Raw genomic sequence first — 11,690 nt, forward strand, 5'->3', positions numbered from 1 at the left:
TTCTTTTTGCAGTCCACAGCCTATCCATGTACAATGGTCCGGTTAGTCCCCAATCAAGTGATTCCGGCCACAGCATGTCCGATATGCAACATAACAATTTCATGAACTATAATCCCGATTTCACCGGCATGACCAAACAACAGGTCAATGCTGCCAAGGAGTTATTTTCACAACGCAAACAGCGAGAATTTACACCCGACTGCAAAAAAGATGACAGCTATTGGGATCGTCGTAGACGCAACAATGAGGCGGCCAAACGTAGCCGTGAAAAGAGGCGCTACAATGACATGGTGTTGGAACAACGTGTCGTCGAATTGACAAAAGAGAACCACGTTTTAAAAGCCCAATTGGATGCTATTAAGGACAAATTTAATATTTCCGGTGAAAATCTTGTGAGTGTGGAACAGATTTTGGCTTCCTTGCCCACCAGTGAACAGGTTTTGAGTACAACAAAACGCTCCAAATTGTCAACACCCGCTACAAACTTCAACAGCAGCAATGGCGCTAGCAATGGTCTACATTACAGTGCAAACGGTGGTAGCAATATGCAAGCTCAAAAATCTTCAGTGTCCTCAGTTGATGCCCTCAGTTCCTCCAATAATGAAAAATTGGCCGCCCAAAGTGTCATTAAAGCAAATGGTATTGTGACAGCGGTTAGCGCAAATGGAGTTTCACCTCTACACCACCTACCCACCACCATTAATACTGCAGCCGCCGGTCATCAGCCCAGCATACAAGCCACCCAGGCATTATATGTGCCGGCATCAGCAGCTCAAGCTGTTTATGTTCCCGCCAACTTAAACGAAAGCCTAACGTCCAATACACCTCCCCACCAACATCATTCAGTGGTAGCTGCTGCCGCCACCACCACCACCAACATCGTCGCAACACAACCGCCCACCACAAACATACAGAATTTACACGTCCTTCAAGCCTTGAATAGGGGCTGTGACTTTGAGAATATACGCAAGGTTGTTGCAGCGGCAGCAGTTGCAAGTAATGCCGCTGTTGCTGCCGCTGATTTGCCGTCCACTGTGAGCGGTTTGTATGCCAATCCTCAGGGAGCTGCTGCCGCAGCCCTGTATGCCGGAGCCGCCGCCCAACATGTCCACAACAACCCCTTGTACACAAAATTCACCAAGGAAGAGCACAGCTACTTGCCGGCCACAATGATGGAGGGTCCTATTGTAAGTTCCAGTGCTGGTGACTCGGTTAGCTCATCATCGCCCCGAGAAACAGCCAGTGTGTTGAATTTGTCACGCCGAGCCAGTACCCCCACAGCCTACGAACACATGCTGTCATCCACTACCCCCAGCTCATCACGTTTGTCATCATCAATGTCGTCGGCCTCTTCGTCGGGAGCCGTATCGGGTGATGATGATCACGAAGCCGACAATGAAATGCCCGAAGAGACTAATGAACACCACCTCGCCAGTACCACAACAAGTCCTCACAGTAATGACTCCAATAATTGCTTGCCTCTGAAGCTAAGACACAAATCTCATTTGGGTGATAAGGATGCCGCCGCTACAGCATTGTTGGCTCTGCAGCACATTAAACAGGAGCCAATTAGCAATCGGGCATCACCACCAGCCTGGGCTGATAATTCGGGTGATAATTCAAGTGATGAACGTGATTCGGGTATCTCCATACCCAGCCCAGAGTGGACCGCCCAATTCCAAAGAAAGGATACCACCTGTACAGCCACAGCTGTTGTTACGGTTACACCCTCGGAGAGAGAGCACATACTTAAATCTAAATTGGCCCGCTTAGAATCGGAGGTGGCCACCATTAAAAATGATTTATATAGCCGTTCGAAATGTTGTACATAAATCATTGAAAGCAAGAGAAAGACACTGAGAGAGAGAGACCGAGAGAATGAACGAGTGTTTTGTTGAGGTTATGTTGAAATTTTCACATTGAAAAATGAAATTTAAGCCTGCAGTAATGGGCCGGCCACTTTTTTTGAAGAAATTCTTGCAAAATTTATTTATTTGATTTAAAATACAAGGAGAGAGAGGATAGACAATAATTAGAAATGATAGGAATACAAATTAGACAAAAAATAAACTTTTTGAAATAAAAAATCTAAAAAAATAGATATTGCAATGGATGACGATGCTTGAAGTTGAAGAATTGTACAACTGGAAAACTGAACTTTTTTCTATTTTGTTATACGCTTTTTTAGTTTTGTTAACAAATGAACATAAATGTATTTGATTTATGTTATAACTTTGATGGAGGGCCCTTTCGAGGTGTCAACTCCTGATCTCAATGTTTACTAACGAAAAACAAAAAAAAAAAAAAAAAACTTGATTTCAAACTTTGTACATCATTTCAAACAAACACACATACAAATCAAACAAACAATGGTATTAATTGACAACATTTCATTACACACAATTATTATTATTATTATTACATACTTACTATTATTATTACAACTATTATTAGAGAGCCTAAATGTTGTTGTAAAATTGAATTGAATTTTTTATTTGTAATTTATATTTGGGAATTCCATTCAACGAAATAAATGGTACATTCCCTTCTTTTGTGTGAATCCATATGGAAATATATATGCAAACAAAAACTAGAAATTAATTATAATTAGTTTTTCTTATTATTAATTAATAAGGGGTTTGATACTCTCTGAACCATGAAGACGAAGAAAAATAAAATGAGATAAATGTATTGTTTATTTTTTGCCGTTAAACAAAAACGAACACTGTGCTGCTGCACCTTTGAGAAATGATACAGCTGTGTAAAAAAAAATTAATTTAATAAAAATAAAGGATTGACATTTTGTTTAAAATTCTGAACTTGAGATAAAAATAATAAAATCAAGAAACCTCTGACATAGATTCTGTTATATTTTTTTCTTATAACCTCACTTTTTGGGGTTACAGTCTGCAAGTTTATTTGTTGGTTTTGAAGTACAGTGTAGTTATAAATTAAAATAAATAATAATTATTGCATTCAATTGTAAACACTGGCATTTTGTGGTTATTTCTCTTTCAAAAGAGATAATTATGAAATAAAAAAAATAATATTTGTTGTTTCTATTAATTTCATGGAATTTCTTTTCCTATTAATATTTACAATTATTCAATATTTAACAAACAAAAGAATACAACTTTACTTATCTCAATACTTTTTTCTTGATGGTAATCCTTATAGAATGATAGATAATATGTTTTATATTTATAAAACAACAACAATATTTTTGTAATTTTTAGTTTGATAAGAGAAAAAATCTTTTAGGTTTTAAGAAAAAAAGTTTCCTTATTTAGCATTATGTAAATAAAATTATAAATATTTAAAATAAATAAAAACAATGACTTGTAAATACAAAAACAAAACCACAGTATGACAAACCAGAGCTAGTGGCGAGTATATATTATTATATACAAAAAAATAAATAAAAACAAATCTATAAATATGTTATAAAAAACAACACGAACGCATAATTATTATTAAAGAAAAAATAAATAAAATTACAACCCCGCAACCTGGAAAATTCTTAGAAATTTCTTTGGTACCAAACCCATTCCCTCCCCATAAAAAATCCAAATTCCTTCTTTTGTAAAACAAAACTGAAAACTAAAAACAGTAAGAAAACAATGAAAAAGTATTTTATTTTTCTACTCTTTTTCGTTTTCTTGAATATTTATAAATGTTAAGGAAAGGAAAACAACCACAAAAACTTGATATTTTTACAAACATAAAAAACCAATTTTAATATGTCGCTTGTTTTTATTTTAACAATTTTCTTATTGTGTAAAATTAGTTTGTAGTGATGTGTTTCATCAGACGGAGAAGAACAGTAAGATGTTTTAAATGTTATATTTATATTATATAATCAGCAATGTTTTCATTAAAAAATATTTTAAAAAATCTTAAATGCAAAATTGTTTTCTTTGTTGGTGGGAAAAGGGCGGAGTTGGAACTTAATCCACTTATTAGGTAGTTTATAACTGAACCAGAACCTGCAAGAATCTACAAAATTTTGACTATGATACCAATATTATCTTTATGATATCAAAAAAATAGTAAAAATTTGTAGATTCTTGCAGTACTGGAACAGACCAATTCGATCAAATATCGAATGCAAACTCACTAGTCGTCTGTATCGCAAACGTTTCAGGTATTAAATTGTGGTAAACTTAATATTCAAACTTCGGTGAGATGCAATATATGTCGGGAGTGGGTGCATCTCAAGGGTTGCTCTGAGCTCGTCCATGTGAGGGATTGTGACAGGGGCTCTGTTGCTGAATACTGCGAAAAAAAACTGCCCCCAGTGAGTCCCTATTGTCCCCCCGGCAACCGCACATATAGCACTTAATACCAGTCGTTGCAGTTGCAATCCCTCGAAATGCATCTTCCTTAGTCGGTCTATTTCAGAACATTTGACCGCGTCCTTCGATCTCGCCTTCCACCTGTTCGCTCAATCGAAGTCTTTGATTTATACGCCTTTTTAGCGGGTTCATCATCGATCATTCTTATGGCATGACCTAGCCAACGCAATCGTTGTATCTCGATACGTTTAACTATACTATATATATAACTATATACATATTCACCGTCACCGCAAATTGTCCCGTAGATCTTTCGAAGGACTTTTCTCACAAACACACCAAGCACTGCCTTAGCTGCTTGCACAAGTACCCAGGCTTCGGGTTCCGGGTAGTATCAGTGTTTTTATACCCTCCACCATATGGAGGGTATAATTAAATTTGTCATTCCGTTTGTAACACATCGAAATATTCGTCGGAGCCTCTATAAATTCTATGTCGATTTGACCATGTCCGTCTGTCCGTCCGTCTGTCTGTTGAAATCAAGATACAGCTCGCAATTTTAAAGATAGAAAGTCAAAATTTGGTAAGAAGTTTTTATTACTTGCAGGATGGTTGGTATTGAAAATGGGATATATCGGTCCACGTTTTGATATAGCCCCCATAGAACGGAGCCTTCCGATTTTCGGTATTTTTAAGGTTTTAGCTTCATTATCCTACCAAAATGGCTGAAATTTGGTACGTACTACGTAGTCTTCTTTAGGGGTATAAAACTTTCCCCCAGAATTTTGTCGGTATCGGTCCACACCTTCATGTAGCCCCCATAGAACGGTACCTCCCGATTTTCCGTATTTTTTAGCTTTATTATCACACCGAAATGACTGAAATTTGGTACTTAGTCTACGTTGGTGGTATAAAACTTTCCGCCAGAACTTTGTCGGTATCGGTCCATGCCTTATATACCCCCCATAGAACGGTACCACCCGATTTTCGGTATTTTGTACGTTGTGGCGTCAATATTCCACCGAAATGGCTGAAATTTGGTATTTAGACTTCGTTGGGGGTACTCAAACCTCCCCTTTAAATTTGTCGGTATAGGTACACGCCTTCATATAACCCCCATGGAAAGGTACCTCCCGATTTTTCGTATTTTGAAGGTTGTGTCTTCAATATTCCGCCAAAATGGCTGGAATTTGGTATTTAGTCTTCAATGTGATATAAAACTGTTCGCCAGAAATATGTCTGTACAGGTCCACGCTTTCATATTGCCCCATTTCTGACTAAAATTCGTCGGTATAGGTCCATGTTTCGATATAGCCCCCATAGAACGGTACCTCCCGATTTTCGTAATACTGAAGATTGTGACGTCAATATCCAGCCGAAATGGCTGAAATTAGTTATTTCGTCTTCCAAGAGTTATAAAATATTCCAGAGGAGTATTATCCACATCTTCATATATCCCCATAGAAGCGTACTTCTTGATTTTCGGTATTTTTTAAGTTTTAGCCACATTCTCTTACCGAAATATAGGAAATTTAGTATTTAGTCTTCTTTGAGCCTAAAAACTTTCCGTCAGAAATTTGTCGGTATAGATCGACGTTTTGAAATAGCCCCCATAAAATGGTGCCTCACATTGTTTTACCGAAATTGCTGAAATTTAGTATTAAGTCTTCTTCATACACGAAAGGAATCTAATTATTCCATTTTACTTCAATACAACTTGTGGTGGAGGGTATAACAAGTTCGGCCCGGCCTAACTTAACGCCGTTCTTACTTGTTTTTATAAAGCGTTGTTTTTGTAGATTTGTTTTTAAACTGCTTACTTAAGCCAAAGTAACAAATGTTGGCCAATAAAATTCTTCTTATTTCACAACTGATGTTGTCTGTTGTGTTTACGGCGGTGCCGAGTTAGACGAAGTCTTTTACTACCTCAAAATTATAGGAGTCAACTTCCACTGTTGGTCCGAGCTCAATGGACCCATTGCGCGTCGACACCATCAACTTGGTCTTCTCGCCGTTTACAGCCAGACCCACTTTAGCAGATTCTCCTTCGACCTTCATAAAGGTAAAACGGTATCAGTTACTTGTTTCACTGATCGTCCCATGATGTCTTTATCATCAGCATAAGCAAGTAACATGGGGCTATTGGAGTCGGTTGTGCCACTTCTTTTGACGTTTGCCTCTCGTATAACCTTTCCCACCAGGATGTTGAAGAGATCACAAGAAAGGCTGCCTCCTTGTCTGAAACCTCTTTTAGTACTAAACTGTTCGGAGAGGATCTTTCTTATTTTAATTGAAGGACGAATATTAGTTAAAGTCATTTTACAAAGCCGAAAGCTGCTTAATAATCGTCATAAAGGTGGTAGGTGTCGGAACATTATCACTGCTGCAGCCGCTCGCTATATGTATACATGTTGTCCGAATATCCGACATGACACCAAATTCCCCAGCAGATGCCGCGGGTCTAATCAATGGATTGGTCGGTCGGCACAAGCGGAACAAGTGGCTAGATCATCTGAAGAGTTGCAACATTAGAGTCGGAATTTGTGAATTGTGGGCAACGGTTAAGTCACTCTCGAACCCTGGAAAGAAGGAAGATAAGACCGCACACATGCTTCGCGACGTTATGCTGATTTATACGAATAAGTGTGCAAGTAATTTTTATCGTCAATGTGTTAAACTCCCCGGGAGTGAGAAGACGAAGAGAAGAGTATCAATGATCAGTTCCTTAACCGGCAGGAGAAACCGAAATATATACAATTCCGCCCCGAGAACTACAACAGGGTGCCTCCTCATATTGAACATCTGCATGAACAATCTCGAGTTTTACCGTGACAGATATCCCAATCACCGTATGGTGGATAGACAGGAAGGGTAACAATCAAGCAGCTTTGGATAGCATTCACACAGATGCAGTCGCAGATTCCATAAACAACTGTCGTCACGGTGCTCTTGAATCAAATTTAAATGGAAGGTGCTTACACCTGGGAAGTTTTTGCGGATTCTGAAACTACAATGTTCATAGATGAGAAAAATCGAAAAACAAAAAAATCGCCGGAGCGCGTTTTAAATAAATCGCGATTCAGGTTGACATTTTTAGGGGTTGTTTAGGTTTTCACGATTTTGCTTAGAAACCGCAGGTCCTATCAAAATGAGACTGAAGAAAATGTTGTAGCTATGAAAATTCTCTACAAGATTCAAATATTGAAGTTCAAATTGGGACAATGTACTGACTGTATCGCCCCCTTATAAAACAATGTCATGAAGGGTGCGCCTTAACTAACTTTTGATGAAAACCGCTTACACAGGGAAAGTTTTTGTGAATTCTGAAACAGCAGTGTTCATAGATGAGAAAAATCCAAAAACAAGAAAAAATCTGTGTAGGGATTTTTAAAGAAATCGCGGTCAAAATCCACATTTTTAGGTTTTCACGATTTTGCTTGGAAACCGCAAGTCCAATCGAAATGTAGCTAAAGAAAATATTGTAGCTGTGAAAATTCTCTAGAGGAGAGACGTTTATCATTTGTTCCCAGCCTGTACCAGTTTTGAGATAAAGAAGCTCAGTTTACATTTTTAGGTTTTTTTTTTTGTTAGGGTTTCGCGATTTTGCTTGAATACGGTTAGACTTATCGATATGGAACCTCAGAAAATCTTAAAGCTGTGAAAATTCTCTACAAGACTGGCTTAAGTAACTTACCCTAAGTTGTAATTTTTTTAGATATATAAGTTTAAGTTGGGAATTTGCAGTCATGACATTGTTTTATAAGGGGGCGATATAGAATTTAATTGAATTTGAATTGTCCCAATTTGAACCTCTACATCTCAAAACCGGTAAACCCGACGAGAACACCATAAAGGTCAATCTTGTAGAGAATTTTCATAGCTACAACATTTTGTTAATCCCATTTTAATAGGACTTGCGGTTTCTAAGAAAAATCGTAGAAACCTAAACAACCCCTAAAAATGTCAACTTAAATCGCGATTTATTTAAAAAGCGCTCCGGCGATTTTTTTTTGTTTTTTGATTTTTCTCAGCTATAAACATTGTAGTTTCAGAATCCGCAAAAACTTCCCAGGTGTAAGCACCTTCCATTTAAAATTGTTTCAAGAGCACCGTGTCGTGTGAATAGGGAGAATATCCCCAATCTATAGCAGCTGAAAAACGTCAGTTGCCACTCAATTTTTGAGCTCAACTACGTTTAGGATGATGTAGTTCTCTAAATTTCTATATAACCAGCAAAAAGTTTGCCTCCAAAGATGCAGTTAAATAATATGTATGTGATTTGGAAGTGCATCAAATTATCAATTTTCACTTATGATTTTTACAAGAGTGTGACTACTGAAAGATGCACTCCATTAGCACTGAATTTTAACTAACCCTTTGGCATTGCATTTTAACTAATCCTTTAGGGTAGAATAGGATGCAGTCCAATTTGCATCCAAAGCACGTGTTTTGATGCAGTGCTTTGGATTGAATTTAAAGGCACTCCTCGGAATGTGTTTCTATTCAGTTCAAAGATGCAATAAAATGAAAGCCATTGCAAATTATTCAAGAATAAATAAAAATAATTTATTGCTTGTGTAAAACAAGAATAATACGAGGGTCAGGAAAAAACCTTCTGGCCTAGGCAACGTAGAGTACCCAGGCGTCATTTGACATTTTTTTGTTGATAGTTTAACAGTTTTTAGCATAAGTGTACTCAGGACAGTTTGACATACGACCATGTGTTGGGTTGTTTACAGTGGCTTGATTGAGACACCTCCAAAACATGGTTTTTGAACGCTTTTACAGCATCTACTGGCTATTGCTGCGATTTTTCTGGCTCATACGCATAGTTTCATGATTCGTCACTTGGATCCACCGTACAAACGCCTTTTGGAGCACCGTATTTGAAGCACCGCGTATTTTTTCGAAATTTCTTGCACCGACCAACACGGGATCCGACGAGAAAACCCCCATTTTCGGCGCCAAGCATTCATGCAATATGAAATGTTAGTTGGTGGAATAAATGCCCAAGGATGCCTCTATCTCACGGTACATAAATGGCGATCTTGACGACCCTCACGGACTTCGTTTTTTGGCGAGTGTCGGCCACAATTGAATTCATTAAACCAGTTTTTCATAGTGCTTTATCGACACACAAAGATTTAATTTGATCGATACACTATTGCCGTGATTATCCACGTCGAAAGTTGTGAAAAATTATTGGACGAAAATGTTCACCAGTAAATTCACTTTTTTATGCAAAGTGATTGTTTCAAGTCACCGTAAACAACACAACACATCGTCATATGTAAAACTGTCCTGAGTACGCTTAGACTAAAAACTGTCAAATTTTCAAAAAAAAAAAAAAAAAAATTCAAATGACACCTGGCGACACTGCGTGTTGCCTAGGCCAGAAGGTTTTTTAGTGACCCTCGTAATAATTTTAGTACAGTAAAACAAATTATGAAATTGCTTCATTAAATTCAATCGCTACTGAGTTTGTTTCATCCGCTCTCCATTTAATCCAAGCTGAACTGTTCATGTTTCATCTGCTAAAGGGGTTTTTATATTGTCGTCCCATCACCATTTAAGATTTCGACATGTACTCCAGCAGCACTCCATTAGGAAATTTTCTTCTCATGAGTTACCGCAAAAGTTCACAAATTATTTTACTTTTGGTCTGTTCCTTTACTTTTAAAATGGTAAAAGTGGCAAAATTAGCAAAAGTTGTGAACTGCTCTCATAACAATTGTATGCTTACATCAAGTAAAGGAACACTTTTCGAGTAAAAAGTGGTAAGAGAATGGAGCTTTTATAACAAATTTTTGGAAATGATTTTTTCTGTTTTTGGACGAGTTGTAGTGATGTACAAACTGACTTATATACTTGTAGGAATCTCTAACAACTGCTAATAAAATGTAACGAACGGAGTGCCTTTTTCACGACTTCATTTAATTCCTAATTTCATTCACCGAAATCCAAATAGTACCAAATTTAGAACTTTTCGACCATAAGTATGAATTTCCAAAACTTCGTCAATCCTGACCTCCAACAGTAATTTTAATTCCTAATTTCAGGGTTCCAGCTCTATCCGTTCACCCAAATCCAAATTGTACCAAATATAGTACTATTCAATACGTTTCGTGCTCATAAATACGGATTTTCAAAACTTTCTTAATCCTACAGTGCAACAGTAATTTTAATTCCTAATTTCAGGATTTCAGCTCTATCCCTTCACCCAAATCCAAATTGTACAAATTTAGTACTTTTCGTACCATACGTATGGATTTCCAAAACTTCGTCAATCCTTAGTACTTACTATTATTTAACTGTACCAAATTTAGTACCATTCAGTGCTTTTGCTACCCATAAGTACAAATTTTTAAAACTTTCTTAATCCTACAGCCCAACAATAATTTTAATTTCTAATTTCAGGATTCCAGCTCTATCCGTTCACCCAAACCCAAATTGTAATTGTATTGTAAGGATTGCAGATCTATCCGTTCACCCAAATCCAATTTGTACCAAGTTTAGTACCATTTAGTAATTTTCGTTCCCATAAGTACGAATTTTCAAAACTACCTCAATCCTACAATCCAACTGTCATCTTCAGGTTTCCAGATCTATCCGTTCATCCAAATCCAACTTGTAAATTTAGTACCATTTTGTACTTTTCGTTCACATAAGTACGAACTTCCAAAACCATTTCATTATACCAACACCACTTCCCAACAAATTTCAAGATTCTAGCTGTATCCGCTCAAAATATATATACAATTGGTACCAATTTTAGTAACTTTTAGTATTTTTCGTACACTTGTTGTTCGAATTTCCAAAAAACCCTTTGGTACATCTTTCTAACTCTCCCTAACTCTCCATTTGTGACCCACATTCTAAATTCAATAATTCTAGCTCTTCCCGTTTGCCTAATACAAAGGGTACCATAGTTATTTATTTATTTAGTTATTTATTTCATTTAGTACTTTCCAAAAACCCAGCCTTATCTCACACTTACAAAACAACAGCAACCCAAACTCAAAATTTCAAGCTTCTAACTTCAGCCGTTACGCCTGGGCGATGAGCTGTCAGTCAGTCACTCACTCACTTATCACTAAGCTCTTTTATATACATAATAAGATTTATTTTGGTATATAGTATGGCCACGATTATCATTTGTAATTATAATAAAATGTGGTTTTTAGAACGAAAAGGGCTGCAATATAAAATATAATAGTCAGCAAAAGGAAAGTCTATAAAAGCATACTGGAAAAGTCATCTCTGTTGAGTTCTCCTATCAACGTTTGTGGTTATGCACTGATATCATATCAAAGATAGGTAGATGACTGGAATCAGGAGTTTATTTTTATTAAAAATGTAATACCACAGCATGGTTTGTATCTGATCAAAAACTGA

General features: G+C 37.0%; 1 protein-coding gene across 15 annotated transcripts in view; it reads left to right on the forward strand.

Annotated features, from left to right (window-relative positions):
* vri (nuclear factor interleukin-3-regulated vrille) overlaps positions 1-2,097 on the forward strand; it is a 177,542-nt gene extending 175,445 nt beyond the window's left edge. For all 15 annotated transcript variants that reach the window (XM_073964783.1, XM_073964780.1, XM_073964769.1 and 12 more), the window contains one exon: positions 13-2,097. In XM_073964783.1, the coding sequence (XP_073820884.1) occupies positions 13-1,832 (1,820 nt within the window). In that variant the 3' untranslated portion in view covers positions 1,833-2,097. The remainder of the gene's footprint in view (positions 1-12) is intronic.
* Positions 2,098-11,690: the final 9,593 nt, after the last annotated feature.

The sequence above is a fragment of the Musca autumnalis genome, unplaced genomic scaffold (assembly GCF_047663935.1).
Source record: "Musca autumnalis isolate F117 unplaced genomic scaffold, ASM4766393v1 scaffold_2, whole genome shotgun sequence".
NCBI lineage: Eukaryota > Metazoa > Arthropoda > Insecta > Diptera > Muscidae > Musca > Musca autumnalis.